General features: G+C 41.7%; 1 protein-coding gene across 1 annotated transcript in view; it reads left to right on the plus strand.

Moving 5' to 3' along the window:
* The first annotated feature begins 341 nt into the window (after nucleotides 1–341).
* WASL (WASP like actin nucleation promoting factor) overlaps nucleotides 342–16,738 on the plus strand; it is a 49,646-nt gene continuing 33,249 nt past the window's right edge. Inside the window, exon 1 of the mRNA XM_068996279.1 lies at nucleotides 342–813. Within this exon, the coding sequence (XP_068852380.1) occupies nucleotides 700–813 (114 nt within the window). The 5' untranslated portion in view covers nucleotides 342–699. The remainder of the gene's footprint in view (nucleotides 814–16,738) is intronic.

Here is a 16,738-nt window from a genome sequence, read left to right on the forward strand (position 1 = left end):
CCGGGCGATTCGCCCACAGACCCGGGCTCCCCACGACCTCGGCCCGCAGCACCGGGCGGCAGTGCCCCTCACGGCGCACCAGTGGTTCCCACGGCTCCGGGACAGCGGCCGCGTCCCTACGGCGGCGACCGCTCCTCCTTTTCGTCATCTTCTTGTCTATCTTTTTCTTCGTGCTCTGATCATCCTCCCCCTTCTCCTCCTCTCGCCCCCGCTGGCCACCCCTGCCTAGCACCGCCCGGCCCGGCAGGTACCGAGGGGGCGGGCGCGGAAGGCGACGCCCTCCCCTCCCCCCCGCACGGCGCATGGTCGCGGCGGCCGCGCGCTCGCTGGGCTCCCCCTTGGCTGCCGCGCGCCGTGGTCTCGCCCGCCCCCGCTGCCATGTTGGATCGCGCGGCCGCCGGGGCCGGGCCGGAGTTGGAAGTTTAGGGGCGGGAGCGATCGGGATCGGCCCCGGCGCGGAGCCGCTCCGGCGCGGCTGCACCGCTCCCCGGCTGCCCGGCATCCCCTTTCTCGGCCGCCCCCTCCCCGGCACCCTCCCCGCCGCCCCTGTCCTCCTCCCTCCTTGCCCGGCCCCGTGAGGGAGGCTCCGCGATGCGGCTGCTGTGAGGCCGCGGCGGCGGCGGCGGAGGAAGGGGAGGAAGGGGCCGCGGGCGCCATCGGTCGCAGGGCGGCGAGGGCAGCGCCGGGCCGGCCCTGGCCATGAGCGGCGCCCCGCAGCAGCAGCCCCCGCGGCGGGTTACCAACGTCGGCTCGCTGCTGCTCACCCCGCAGGAGAACGAGAGCCTCTTCGGCTTCCTCGGCAAGAAATGCGTGGTGAGTCCCTGCCAGGGGGGCGAGGGGACTGGGGCACCCCCAGCCGCCCCACCCGGACGCGGCGGGCCGGGGCCCGGGCCGGACCGGGGGCGTGTGAGGACAGCCGGCCGGGCGCTGGGAAGTTGAGGCTGTGGAAGTTTCGTCCTGCTCCGCTGCCCTGTCCCGGCGTCGGGAGCGGGGCGGCCCTCGCAGGCCTCGCCGCTCGCCCGGCTCGCCCGCAGCGCGGGGCGGGGGGCGATGAACGGCGGCGGCAGCGGCCCCTCGGCCGGCCCGGTCCGGCGGGGCTGCCGGCCCTGAGCGCCGAGCCCCGGCCTCGTTCCCTCCGAAGCCGGGCGCTCCGGGCGGCCCCGAGACCGCCTCGGGCACCGGTGTGGGCGCCGTCCTTCCGCGCCTCGCTGTCCATCGGCATATGGAGCTCCCGGGGGCCGGCGGGGCTCCCTCTGCCCTGCCGCGCTGCAGGGGGAGCCGGCCGCAAAGGACCAGCCGCGGAGTTTGAGGGGCACAAGTTCCATTGCTCGACGAGGCTGGGACGGACCTCAGGGGCACCAGCGGTACAACAAAGTAGTGTTGACGAAGTTGTAGGAAGGCTCGTATCAGTGCTAGGCCTGCCCTGGGTTTAGTCTGTACTTTCTTAGCCTAAACAACAGGTTCGTGTACTCAAATACGACTCAAATATTGCATATTTTCCTATTTCTATATCAGTAAGTTCGTTTTCAGAATACCTTCTTGTATGTAATGTAAAACTGTACTAAAACTACTTATCTGTATTAAAGAACTATTTGAAGGCTTCAAAAGATAACAGCTTTTATTAGAAAAGAAGCTGCTTTTCAAAAAATCATATTTTCCAAAACAATGACTGTGTTCTGGTGCATTGTATCCAGTACCTAAAAGACTATTAGGCCCTTGCTGTACAGCTATGGAGGATGTTTCATGAACTTAAAACTGTGACTTAAAGCAGGATATCTGTGTAGTCATACTGGTTCCACATAACTCTGGACTTTGAAATCGTATTGTTGATCAAACTGACTTTTGCAAGGAAAACATAAGATGCAGTAACTGAACAGGAAGTAGAGAATATTTACATTGGAGTGGGTTTGATAAGATGCTGTCACAGTAACTAAGCGTGTCAGATGGTATGAGCCTGAAGTATATGTTTTGAAAAGTGTAGATTTGTAGAAATCCCTCAATTAATTTCACGCACACGTTTCATATCTTCAGCTTCTTTGCTAAGAAAGAAAAAAAAAACAGTATCAACTTTTCTCTAAATATAAAAAATAGTGCATGAATTTGTGTGTAAATTGATTTCCAGTTTGCTTTTCTGTAACTTGATTTTTTTTCTCATCAAGTGGATGCACTTTTAATTTTTGTTATACTCATCTGTAAAACTCACCTAGTTAAGTTTCCAACTTAACTGCATAAATTGTATGCTGAAAGCAGACTGGAGGTAAATATCTTCACAGGATCTGGGTGTCATGGGATTTATGGCTTGCTTGAAATTACACATTCTGATTTACACTGAATATTAGATGAATTTCCAGTTGAGGTTCTTATAATTGTGGTCTGTTCTTTCCCCTTTTTCCCAGCCCTTTATGCTCTCTAAGTTAATCATAGGCTTATTTTAGTACTGTTAAGGTTCTCTGTTCAGTCCTGAGGACTTGAGCATTGAAGGTCTAGAGGTATTTAACCCAGCTTTTTTGGCTTACTGTGGGGCATGAGCCAGAAATTCAGAAACAAATGAACAGATTGAGTATTTCTGTCCTTTGGAGGGCATTGTGTTAAGCAGAGCAGTGGAATGAGTACCTGGAGATAGTAACAGCCTTGGCTGTCTAACTTAAAACCACAGTATCTGTTCGAGCCCAGTAGGATTCTTGGTACTCTTGACCTTCTGGTTTGACTCAACATGCTGTGCTGATAAATGCCTTTTTGCTGTAATGTACACAGTATTTGATCTCATAATATCCATGTTTGAATTACTCATTAGTGAAGCCTCAGACTGTAAGTGCTGCTTTTTAAGAAAGGAAAATTTTGTGAGTTCTGTAGGATGCTAAATGCTTGCTCTTGCAATCAGCTGAAATGTCTGGGCTGCCTGGCTGCTGCAGGTGGTGTTTGTCACTCTGGGGTGTGGAGAGGTTACTGGATGTGATATGCATCAGCCACATTGACAAAATTTTAGGTGTTTGACTAGACCTCGTGTTTAGATCACTACTGCAGTGAACACCAGAGGAACAACTGAGACATTAAACTACGATCCTAGATACTCTTTGTAGTAATAATTTATAGAGCTCTTAATGGAGGGCATAGAGCTGCTATTAGGCCTGAAGGGCTTAGTTAAGAAAGCATGTGGTGCTCTGGATCTGATTTATTTCAGTGTTTCCTTTGTTCCTGACTGATAACAAGGCAGCTATTTTGAAATAGCATTGAGGATTCAGCTACCTGGTTTTTGTTCTGTGGAAAAGCAGATGAATTTATCAAGTAGTATAATTTCAATTGAGTACTCACAATCTGTGAACTCAGAAATGGACATAGTTCCAATGGCATCTTAAAGTAATGATGCCTGATGAAAAATTTCCTGGGAGAGGGGGAAATGGTGAAGAGCCATCACTCTTTCTTGCTGAGGTTGATACCATTTTGCAGACTACTACTGGTACTTCGAGAAACTCACTAGTAAGCAAATGTACCTACGGAGGGTAAATGATTTATTTTTTACTCTTTTTTTTTTTTTCCTCCTCCACTTGCTGAGCTGTAAAATGATTTATCTGAATCTATAAGTTATTAAAATACCTTTGCCCATGACAGATCAGGCTTTCAAAACCAAGCCACTGGCTAATAGTTAAAGCTGTAGCTATAGTTAATTTGGCTGAAATACGAATCCAGATGTAGAACTACTTGCAGTATGTCTCCAGTGTAAGGCAGCCCTTTAGGATTTCCATTGTTTAGGCATGTAACTAATTTTCATTCAAGTTTGTGACCTTTGTTATCTAGTTCAGGTGTAAAATTTGCTATCTGTAAAAAGTTTTCAATAACTTTTTTATCATAATGTAGAAATAAAATTCTATACTTATACTAAGGGGAGATATGAGATTAGTTTTGTGCATATTAATGGATTTTTTTGTGGTTATGCCCAACTTAGAAATTTTTGCTGAAGTTCTGATAAGTTACAAATCGTTACTTTAAACAACGATGAGTTTTGTAAGAAAAAGCAAATGCTAGATGTCCATTTTATAATTTGTAATAAAGTAACTTTTATAATTTGTGTGATTAATATTGGTCAGAGATGTCAGTAATGGAAAACTAGTTTATTCTGTAGAAATAATCTTTTGAGAGGCCTGAGGAAAAAAAACCCACGAGAAATATGTATTTGGTAGCATTAGGAGTAGGTAAAATTGAGTATGGATATTTTATATTGCTTAGAAGTGGGACTCAACACTTGGATAAGGTGTAATGAATAAGGTTAGGAATATGTTGTTCTTTGTAAGGTCTTGCCATGGTTCATATGGTAAACAGGAACTGGTGAATGATGCAGAAAAAGTGACACAGCAGTAAGCTAACTAAGAAAACTGTTTTGGCTGCTTTTAAAAGTGCATGTGACCAGAATAAGTTATATATCAGAGCCAAAGAACAAATTGCAGTAATAGTTGAGATAAAACAAAATAAAAACTTGAATGGCAGTTATAGCTCTTAGTTGATAAGAATTAAATGTTTTATCAGGAAGGGTCTTGTAAGATTGCTTGTGCTTATGAAAATAAGCATGAACAAGGACTTGAAGGTGGACTGCAGGTCTAAGTAATGGGCAACTTCGTGTGTCTGAGAAGTGTTGGGATTCCTCAGTTTGAGTTTAAGCTGCAGTCTGTACGTCCAAAAAACATCAACATTGCAGTTTAAAAAGGACTTATCCCCTATACAAATAGGGAGAACTGAGTCATTAGTTCAGTGGTGATTCTCTCATCTTTGCATTTGTTTTTAAATGAGATGTTGAGGGAGAAGATAAAGTGTAAAGGATAGGGTTTTGTGGAACAGAATAGTTTTGAGAATTACACCTAGATACCTTTTGGGATTTGTCCTGTTCTACAAAAGACATGTCGCATCTTTAGACACCTCACTAGTATCCACTAGAGTGAGTTCCCTGAACAATTTGTCAGTGATTATCCTCCATTCTAGAGGGAGTGACAGTGGGGTTTTGACAGTTCCTTTGAACCAAACCTGTGCCTACAAAAGTGATTTTCACAGTAATGGATCATATCAGACTCTCCAGAGCGAGTGGTACAACCGTCGTCCTTATCATAGTGTATTTCTCATGCTCGTTTTCCTCACAGCTTGCTATTAATGTCTTTACAGCATAGTTCACTGCCTTAGCTTATTTACCCATGGATGAGAAATGCTTTTAGACCACTTGGAAACAGTCTAGAAGGCTTCTCGTAGCTGTATGTATTTGAGACAGAGCATCAATTCACAAAGTGTGGGATTTGGTTAAGTGCAGAGCTGTCTGCTTCCTGACAGTTAAGGAGTAATAGACAGAAATTTAGGTGTTAAAATCCCATAATTTTCAATAAACTTCACTCTCAGTTATCTAAATCTCCTATTCAACTTACTTTAAGATAGAAACTCATCTAATAGAAGTTTTTATTTTTGCTTCAGTGACTGTAGTGGTTACATCCCTCCTGGCCATGCTTGTACCTCATGTGCTAGACAAATTGTGTCTTGATATGAGGAGCGAGTCCTGATAGAAGTTTCGGTCACTGTGTATTTCTGTTGTGAAGCCTTATGTATTGCTGAATGAAGGGTGACCTAGTAAGGTAGACCTGCAACCAGTACCTCACTTTGTTAAGGCTTCAGCATGATTGCATTCTCTTCTAAGCATCTTTGTAGATACATTTTATCTGTTTTGGAGCCAGTCGCATGCTGAAAGTCTCTCAGCATCTCTGTGGTTAATCAGATGGTCAAGCGTTGCTACTCATGCTCCTGATAAGTGCTCTGGAATCCTATGGTATACATGCACAACAGGATGAAAACAATTTGTAGTCACAAGCTGTTGTGTTGTAACTTACTGGTTTTTCACAGATAAGAATCATATTGAGGAATTTAGAAGAGGGAAAAGTTTGAATGTAGAATTCAGATGAATGGTCGTGTTTTGACTGCTAGATTTTCACCAAGATGTCCAGATAGCCCTTGCTTAGCAGAACACCCAAGGAAGAGGTAGGTTCTTGTTAGAAGATAAAAATTGAGTTTTCTATTTCATGCAAATATGTAAATGTAAAGACTACTTTGTTCTTCCTTGAATGGAAAAATTGATGTGATTTCTTAGCATTATCTCTTGTAAATATTGTTTTGAATTTTTTATCACTAGAATGTTTTTCTCTCTGGTTATTTCTTCTGAGGTTCTGAAAGATGTAGTACAAGATGAATTTGCCACAAGTGAAGAGTGTAACATCTGTCTCATAAGAACCATGCAGTTTCAGGCTAAAAATATGATTGTGGGGAACGCTCTAACTTTAGATCTTGAATTTCTTTTTTTGAAGGAATTCTGGTACTTCTGCCTGAAAAACTCACCTGTTTTTTCTTTAGAACTTCTTATGACCCTTATTGCTCTGTTTTTAATAGTGCCAGCATCATCTACTGCTTTCATTGATAGTTGCTGCAGGTGCCAGCAGTGGCAGCAATTGCCACTGGCAGCTTCTAGCTTAGTGCTGGAATGGGTGAAGTGAAGAATTAAATATTTGTATGTCCTGAGTGAATGCCACCTAGAAACTCTGTACTAGTTCATTAACCAATGTGAAAAAAGGCCCAATCCCGTCATTGACCTCTTACAGGCAGAACTGTCTGCATAGTAGATGGGGTTTGTGGAGCTTTAAGCATTCAGTTTGCTGAGAAAATTTGCTGTTGACTTAAAGCTGTGTGTTAAGATTTATGGTGTCCTCTCCTCCAGTGAGCGTGTTTCATAGGCTCATCTCTTGAGGAATCTTTGTAGTACAGAAATAAAATTTAGTATAGTATGGAGTATAGTATGGAGACTTATGGTTTCATTACCTAATACCTAGATAATAAAATACAGGAAGTAACAAATATGCGTCACAAGCACTAGACATAGTTGCTTATCGGTAGGTTAGGGTACAGTTTCCTCAAGAAAGGCTGACACTGTTACTTGTGCACAGAGGGATTTTAATCATGCAAAGTGGATTTAGTGGAACTAGAAGTATATCTTCATGGGTGGTTTTAAACAGCCCACTCTACCAGAACATGACTCAGATGCTGTACAAGATAGTTTAGTTTCTCAAGGTATTTGCTTGGGTACACTGCCACACTAAATTTTGTGGCTTCCAGACATGTTGTTTATGTGTGGATAACCAATAAAATGGGAACAGTAGGTGTGCAGTTACCTTCAGGGGCAATTACAGTTAAATTTGAAGATCCTGAAGTGTACTGTGATCATCACATGACAGGAGCAGTGTTTTAGAAGGTCCAAATGGAAAAAAAAAGATGCAATTCAAACAGTCATAGGGACACTTTCTTAGCTGCTCACTTGCTTAATTCTTAAAATTAGTAGTGTTTTCTCAGACACTTGTGAGTTAAAGGTAGACAGTTTTGCTGACACCTCTGTGCAGTAAATGACACTTTAGGCACCTCAAATTAGAATGTCTGTGCTAAGAATATATGATTCTGGAATAAGTTCATTAAATGAATTACTCAATTCCTGTAGACATAATGTTCTGTGGAGATGATCATTGCTGGCAAGGAAACTGTTGCTGCAGAGCTCCACAACATACTGACAGATTTGCAGATTGCTTCTCACTTTAGGCACTTGCTTTCATACATACATCCCCACCTTGGTGAGGCTGTTTTCCTGCTACTGTTTATTTAGCTGTCCTTAAAATACTCACTCTTAAGGCAGCATTTTCTTTTTAGGTTTTCTGAGAAACAGTGTTAATATATTTCTTCAGTTCTCCAGTGTGTCTAGCTTGAAGCTGAAAGAACACACTAAGGTTGTAAGTGTTTCCATTTCTGTAAGACAGTTTCACATACCATTTTTCCCCTTCAGAACTTCGTGTAATTCAGAATCCCCCTGCATTCATCTCCTTTCCCTTCAATGCAAATGTGTTATTTCGCCTTTATCTCCCCTTGTTCATTAGCCACTATGCAGCATCAGGATGGTGTATTTAGTGAGCACAGATATGTTCCCATATAAGCATATTTTGCATGTGAAGGTACTGTGCCTGCAATGTGAGAAACGCCAACCTAGCAAAAGAAAATGTGACTTTTGCCTTTTTGAACAGCTTAGAAAACTGGTCATTATTTGAACTCTCAATTATGGAAAGATAACTCTTGCCTCTGAGATTGCAAATCCTTTACAAAAACAGCCCTTCAAGTGGTATTGATGATAATGGCTTTCCCAAAAGTTAGCCAGCACTTGCTGAGATTAAGTAACCAGCCCTACTACTTGTCTTGCTGTCTAGGCTGAAGAACAAGAATATTTGAAAATGGGAATTTGGCAGTAAATTCTAAATGTCTTCTTCCCTCTCAAGGTGACAGCCAAGAGATTAATTTACCTGTGTGTGATTTGTGGATAAGAAATTACTATTAATTTGTTGTATTAATATTTTTTTGTGTTAGGGATAAAGAAAAGGGAGAGATTTTTTACAACCTCCTTAGTACATTTTATAACAGAAGTGGTAACTTATTGACTTAAAAATAATTTTATATTTTAGGAATCAATTTAATCACTATTTCTTTTGTAAGTCCCATCCTGCTGATATACCTTGAAGTCCTGCATAGTGACCTCTACCCTCCAAATCTCATGTCTCTGCTTTCATCATGTTCTCCTTGTACTCTCTTAACACACATGCTCTTTTTATCTTTTTAGCAAGTTTTCTGTCCTGTCCCAGTAACAGGGTTTCCTCCTTTCCTCTTTCCCTCTTGTATCTCAAGTGCTTCCAGAATCTTCCTTTCTCCCTTCAGCTCCTGTATCCATAATCTGCACAGAGATATCCAGGTAGGACTGACTCTCTTCTTTACTATTCTCTCCTCCACTCCCTTATTCCCCTTACTTCTCAGTTCCTCAGCTGCTTTGTTCTTGAGGATGAACTTTGTGTCTCATCAGACACATAGTCCTACTGTCCCGGTTTGAGACAAATTCGGAGGAATGCTTTGGGAGGAATGTCCCCTCGAAGGAAGGCAGGTTTCAGCCACCCCTCCCCCACGGGGTTCGGGAAGAAATTCCTTGGAGGAAAGTGAAAAAGGAAAAAAAAGTTATTTATGTAACAAACACAATGCACGCAGGCATGGGAAAAGAATAATGCTAAATAATAAAACCTCTCGCTGTGGAGAGAACCTGGGTAGATTTCCGAGTCCTTTGTGGGTGTGGCTTTCTCTTCTTCAGAGCTGGGTCGGCTTGGGCCCTTCCAGGCCGAGGTGTAAGGTGTCCCGGCTGATGTTTTGGTGTTGTTGGACAGTCCAGAAGAGAAGAAGAAGAAACCAAAGTTCCGGGAAAACTCCTTGCTTTAGCTAACCAACAAAAAGCTAGCTAGAAAGCAGGAGAATGCCGCTCTCTTCCCTGCTGCAGAGAGCCAAGCTGAGCAGCCGGGCAGGAGAAGCCAGTGAGTTTATCTGTGTTTTTGAACACAGTGCTGAAGGAATTCCACCAGGTTCCCCCCCCCCGTTCCCTTAGCTAGCTTTAAAGCTACAGAAAAGGCACAGGATTCATGTCTGGGCATAGAGCAGGTCATAGGGGGTACCCATAAAGTCACCCCAAGACACCTACCCATACCCAGTTCCCAGATAGACATGGCATGTAGTGTAACTCAGCAGGGCACTGCACAAGGAAAGACATGAGGAGAGGAGGCAGTGTCTGTACCAGCTAGCTGTTTGCTGCTGCAGACATGGAGTGCACTTGAGCCTGAGACCTGGCCATTACACATTTCTCACCTATTTTATCTTTACTCGCCAAAGTCATTGTTAATGTTACAGGGAAGAGAACTTCTAGTGGATATGAGAAGGGTACACAAAAGCAGGAGTATGGTATTCCTCAGGCTTCTTGCACTGCTTCATCCTTCACTGCTGCTTCTCCAGGCAGGACCAGACTCTCCAGTTTGTAAGCTGCTATATTAAGAAACTGTATGCTGGAAGATACAGCTTCAGCAACTCTACAGGCTCAGATCTGAAACCACAGAATTGCTTAGTCCTGCTTCAACTGAACTGTAAGTTATTTCCTGCTCCTCTAACCATGTGACAGCTCTCTCTGAGCATAGCTAAGATGTGGTCATTCTTTCTAAGTAGACATTTTTTCCCTTTACTCCCCCTCAGTCAGCCAAAGCAAACAGAAACATCACTTGGCTTATGACACTAAATATACACAAAGGCATCCAAATAGACTTCTCTCTGTAAAACTGTGCTTGATTTCTGTGGTTAACTGAAAAGAGGAAGAAAACTATGAATATCCTGTAGTGGTGTGTGTTCTGTGCAATACCGCAGGCAAAAGCTTCCCCTTGCATTTGGAGAGAAGGAAGCGGTAGTTTCTAACAAATTAAATGCAGGGCTATTTCTTTCTTTATTTGCTTTAGGTTTTAGTTAAGAGTATCTCAGGTATGAAATTCATTTTATAACTGGACATCCATTTATATTTTTAGCAACCTGATAATTAACAGTTAAAAAAAAATCAGGGTTTGGGCTTAATTTTGTGCAATGTTATGTGAACCAATATTTTTTAGCCATACAATAGGTATTGTAATTTTAATCTTTCTTAAACAGTGTTGGCATCTTTGTGTTACACTGTACTGTTAGCACTGTGCTCAGTTTGTGTAGCTGGAACTTTAAAACCTTGTGTAGTTTTAAATTTAAGGTGTGATTGCAACAGAAAATGCTGGTTGCACTTGATGTCTAGAACTCAGTAGTGATTGGGTTATGTAGATCTCACTCCATGCCATAGTTTAAACTACATCTTTTTGTGTCATTTGGGAGGTCTTGCTTTGAATGCTTCAGTTCTCCATTGAGACTTTTCCTTAACAGCCTCTTTGAACACCTCTGGTCTTTTCTGCCTGTAAATGACAAATCCTGTTTTTTTCTCTGCCCTCTCTTCATATTGTTTATGCAATCTGTTTGTCAAAAAAGTAAGTGTTCATGCTGCTGCTCCATGCTTCACACTATGTAACCAAGGAGTCCATCTGTCACACTGGCCATACCTGTCTGGACCATACCTTTATGTCCTGATAACACTTTAGCTTGGTGGCAGAAGGATGCATCATGTCCTTTTTCTCACCTCTGGTCTGTCAGCCAGCTATGCTTACATACTGATGGCTAACAAACCTAAGTAGGGCAGTAGCATGAACTCAGGCTCTGTTCCATGACCGTCCACAGTGTTCAGTTTGTTGGCACGCTTCCTGGCAGTTTTGAGTGCTAGCCTAGTAGTTGCTCAAATTAATAATGAGTGTGGGTTTGAGGTTAGAATGGTGTAAACAGCTTCTGATATATCTTATGGGGTAGGACTGTCGTTACCGAGTTTGTGTTGGGAAGAGAGTTTGTTCCTCTGTGCATGTGTGCATTCTGCACCACTTCCCGTTGTGTCCAGAAAGTGGCCCAGATCTTTTACTATCTGCACAACCAGGGAAAGCTGCTGGGAGACAAAAGCAGCTCTGGTGCTGAGGATGGGGTGATGTGAGCTGTCTGTTCTAGTGTTGTCAGTAGCACATACAGAATAAGGGTCAGCTCTTCTGCGGTGAACTGCCTGCTTTGACATTAAGTTCAAGTCAAATCTGGTTTTTCTGCCAGCAGCAAAATTCAGTATTGTCTTTCTGCTCCTAGAAATTGCTTTTGGAAGCCTGAGAAAATACAGGTGCACAGAAGTTTACAGCAGGCAAAAGTGTGCCTGTGCATGTAACAACCTGCTGCAGTGGACAAATGATCAAGTCTATTTGATACTGATACTGTGAGCACAGTCTCTAAGGTTTCTGATATCTGATTTCAGGAGAAAAAAAAAAAGATTTTGCCTTCTGGTAAGGAGATGTAGCTGACTTGTAGCTGTCCTTCTACAGAGTTCATGAGGTGCAGCAGGGAGGACCTTTAAAGGCATTTTTTTCACTTCACTTCTTGTTTGCAGAGTGCTGGCCTACCAAGAAGATGTATTCCTGTATGAAGGTGTCTCTTCTGATGAGTAGTTTGTAAGTAATTTAAGAAAGTTCTGTGCATCTTCAAAGCCTCCAGGGATGTACTGTGTTCTCTTGGAATCTTACCTGAAGCTGCATTTTGGAGTGTTTTGGCAGTTTTCCGTCAGCTCAGATGCAATAATTTGTTTCCTGATTGAGCTCCAGAGACTGTTCTAGGGTGTGAAGTAGTGTAATTAGTGATAGTTTAATCATCACATACTCTGTCTGTTCTGGTATCTCACCTTAATCATTGGTTCTTTCTGGGGTATAAAGGTACGAGCTCAGAAAACTTTTCAGTTCTGTCTTCTATGTCCACAAGATTTGCTAGATAGTGTTTGCATGCCTCAGTTCTGTAAGCACTTCTCTGAAGTTTTTATTTTGTCATTTTTTCCTCTTGAGTGTCTGATTATTCCCTCTCTCCCTTCAAGCCTTATTTTTTTCTCAATGTCACTTTTATAAGTCAGCACTGGCAGGAACTGGCCCCCGGTGAGGCTTGGTGCTGTACAAGCAGTTCTCTCCTACAACAGGTAGCATTTGGTTCAGAGCAGAAGGGAGATAACAATCTGTCATGGATCTGAAGCTGAGTGCTTTTAGTCTTTTATTTCAGGATGGTGACTTGCATGTCAGTTCTGGCTGCAGTAATTGTTTTAGCAATGAAATGATGCAGTACGAACATCCATTTGACTGGATATAACTTCTCCAAAGTCACTGCATACAAAAAATATCACTATGATGGAAGCCTGAATTAGCAAAGGGTGTTATGTAGTTGGCTTATTCCAAATAAACAAATCAGAATATGGATGTCTGCCATGAGGTATGCATCATCAACATTGTTTTTCAGTTCAGGTGCTCTGGGCACTTCATGGAGTGCAGCATGGTGCCTGGTTTATCAGGGTAACCTAGTCCTGAAGTGAGCTGACTGACATGTAACTTCATTGAGTCTGGAATTCTTCAGAGGACCATTGTGTTTCTTGCAGAACTGAAGTTTTTATGTAGGGATTGTCAAATTTAGAGATTTTAATTCCACGTAAGCTAATAAAAAACTCTCAAGCTGTGTACCATATTGCACATAACATGGTGGATGGCAGTGACCTTCTTCTGAAGGATGCACTTTTGAATAACAGATGTTCGATGGGACACTTCCATTGGTGAAGCTGACTAGCCTTCAAATTATTCTGTGGATCTGCTCTGTGTGCCCAGGAGTGGATACTAGACTATCAGGAAATCAAGATTTTTTTATTTCCCTCTCCCCCCTAGGCTTTCTCAAGCTCCAGCTGTGTTACTGGCAGTCTCCATCACAACCTACCTGTAGGAAGTGTCTGTACCACAATGATAAAGCTTCTGGCAATTTATCTCTAGGTCTTTTGAGGACCCAGTTATACAGACTTAAATCTGATGTTCATAAAATCAAACATACTGTACTTCTAGCAATGTATTGCTATTATGTAGGTCCTACACCTGTGATAATTTATTCCAGGAGGCTGGGAGAAGTACCCTGTTTTTATATTAATGTGAAGTCTCTCAAGTAGGGTGTAATTTTTCCTGAACTCTGTCTTAGTGAGGTAACCAGCTTGTTTTGTCTAAACTGTATACTCATGGGAGTGGTATTATCTGTCATACACTCAACATCAAGAGCCTTCTGTTTCTATACTAGTAGATTGAGGCTGTTCAGGTGCTCAGAGCAATTGATGTAGTTAGTTGATCATAAAGGAAGGGAATATCCATACAAAAACTGGAAATCCAAAGTCTGCTTTGACAAGGGGTACCTTCTTTCAGTCATTGGAATTTAAGGTGCATCAGTGCCCTTACAGAGGAATATCTTGTTTCCAAAAGTGTTATACATCTGAAAAAAATAATCAGTATGTAACTAATAACTTTTATCTGTTCAATGGTTATAACTAGCATTAATGTACATTTTTATTATGTTAGTATGGTGTAACAATTTACCTGCTGATTTTATACTGTCATGAAAGCACTGTAATTTATTGCATAAGTGGAGGTTTTCAAAATAGCAACAAACACTTGACCTGACAGGAAGGCAGTTGCCAGTTCTCTCAAGCAACAGGAACCAGTAACATTGAGCATGTTAGCCTCTGTCAGCTCCGGAACAGACTTGGAGACTTACAGAAAAGTAGTTCAGAAAACGAAGCATGTAAGGCTTCAAATCTGATGCTTGATTAGGATAATAATACTGGCTAATTGGACTGCAGTGCAATACAGATTGATGGTTGTCAGTGTTTCAACTTCACTGTGATCCCAAGCAAAGCTATCTTAAGATCTTTTTCATTTCAGTTAATGTTTTGGCTAAACTTGCTGTATTTTGTTAATTCAGACAATACTCACCAAAAAGATTAAAGGTCAGTTTCAGACCAAATGTTTCTTCTGGATGTTCTTTGAAATAAATATTTTCTGTCCTAAGAGCTGTTAAAATATCTTAAACTACTGTGTCCATGTTAGTTATACATGTTAGTTATAAACTACTGTGTACATGTTAGTGTGACTTAGTGGATTCTAAACTCTTACATTGGTCTAATAAATATTTATTTTCTTTATTGTAAGCTTTTTTCCCTCATGAGTCTAATACTACTAGTACTGTTGTAAATAGAGTGAAATAATTTTTATATTACTTGTCAATTCAGGTGGATACACTTTTCATTTAGCATATATGTTATTGCTGTTGATCAATGTTCACAAGTTACAAATAGGAACACAGCAGTTATGGGGAGCTAACTATCTTCAAATTAAGATGAGGATGCTTTTGTTCTGATCATCCAGACATTAATATTTAAGAATTAAAGATTGAGAACAATATCACTGTATCTGTTCCTCCCTTCTGCTATGTGAACTTGTACTACCAGCTCTGCACCGAAAGAAAAAATAAGTATTGTGTGGTATTTTAATTTTTTTTAAAACTGGAAACTGGTGACTGGGTATGGACACCAAAGTGTTAAGTGCAGTGGAAAAATACATGCTGCTGTCCTCTTTCTACATTTTTCTTGTATGTATGAAGAAACACTTTATCATTAAATAAGTAGATTCTTTATAGTTTTTGCTCTTCTAGGTGTGTTCAGTAGAGCTGGTAATTTCATTATAAGAAACATTCTGGCACTCTAAAGAGTTACAGAAGAATTTTGGCTTCAGGGAAGGAGCTTTTCTGTTCAGCAGCCCTCTGTGCATTTATTTTCATATAGTGGGTAGTAAGATCGGAAAGGAAATTGTCAACTCCATTGTTAATATCTGAGTTTCAAAATAGTTCTTAGTCTGAACTTTTTATTAAGTCATAGCTTGGCAGAGCTCAATTGTATTAATTTCTTTTTTCACCATGGAAATTGGATATTGCAAACTCAGCAGTTCTTTCCTTAAGGTTGGGTGTTTTTTCCCTTCAGTAAACTACACTCAAATATTACCTTTGTACTACTCACTTAGATAATCAAGGGGGAGAGTGTAACAAAAATAATTTTGTAACAAAAAGTGTAACAAAAGTGTAACAAAAGTGTAACAAAAACAATTTAAGCTGGTTTATTTTTTGGCTGGGACTTTTTTTTAGTAGTAGAAGTTGAAGGTTTGTAATATCTGACCTGAGAGTTTAAACACAAATCTTGAGCTGCAAAGGCCATGCTACAGTGGAGTTTTCAGCTCTTAGGGGAGTTTAGGGGACCAAGTAGCAATGCCAAAAGCTAAGCTAAACTGTCCCTAGCATTTTTCAATGGAGCCTTAATGCTTTGTAAATGAACCTAGATATATGGGGATGATGAGATTGCCCGTGTTGAAGGGCTAGTCAGAGCTAGGATAGAGTGCTTACTTTTCAAAATGGCATCTTTTTTTTGGCTGGTTGGTTTGGTTTGGTGGTGTTTTTTTGTGCATTGTCTTACATCTTTTTCAATGCTTACATGGTGAGACTTTACGGACTATTGTTGCTCAGGGGTTGTCATGGAATAGACCACTGAGAAATTCCAGATACATGGGAAGTTTTGAGTCATACGCCTTGTACTCTTTAGTCTTCCTTCTCAAGAATCATGAGTTAAATGTACTGTAAAAAAAATAAGTGTGATGGTGACTTAGAAAAGCATTAGTAAGTTTGTTACAAAGAATTTGCAGCCATGGTTTGTCTAGAATGGAAATAGGTGACTTAAATTGTAAGCCTGAGATCTACATACAGTTGGCTATCTAAGACCACCGTTCTGTGACACTGGTTCCTAACTGCTAAAGTTTGTTTACACACAGGTGAATTTAAGTGGCTTTTGGCCTCCACAGCACATTGGTAAATGTAGTGCTGGTACCTGCAAAGAAGGAGCCCCTATGGGCAGTGATAATTGAAACTGTTAGCTGTAATAAATGTCGCTAGACTCAAGGGGCATCTGCCATGGTAAAAGAATATCTCCATTTCCTTATCTAAAACAGATGCGGAAATTAACCTGTCTTAAGCTTTGTTATTAGCAGAGAAGGTAATGCTGACACATATCCCACACCCTCCAAAATAATTTCTGTCTGTGACAGCATAATATTTCTTCATCAGTAGTTCTCCAAGCACTTTACAGAGGTAGAGCTTAGTGTCTCTTTTCCATGTTACAGATGAGGAAACTGAGGCACGGGGCAGAAACAGACACCAGCATTGCCCGAACTAAATGAAAACCAGCAGTCTCCTGGTCATTCAACTGCTGTCTAATGTTTTATCCCTGCAGTAAACTTTGAATATGGCAAGGGATCATAGAACTAATGCATCTTCGTGCCTTTTTTTTCCCCCCATAGTATATCTACTTTTTAAGACTTGTCACTGGGAATAACTATTCATAGTA

Source organism: Aphelocoma coerulescens, chromosome 1A (genome assembly GCF_041296385.1).
Source record: "Aphelocoma coerulescens isolate FSJ_1873_10779 chromosome 1A, UR_Acoe_1.0, whole genome shotgun sequence".
Taxonomy (NCBI): domain Eukaryota; kingdom Metazoa; phylum Chordata; class Aves; order Passeriformes; family Corvidae; genus Aphelocoma; species Aphelocoma coerulescens.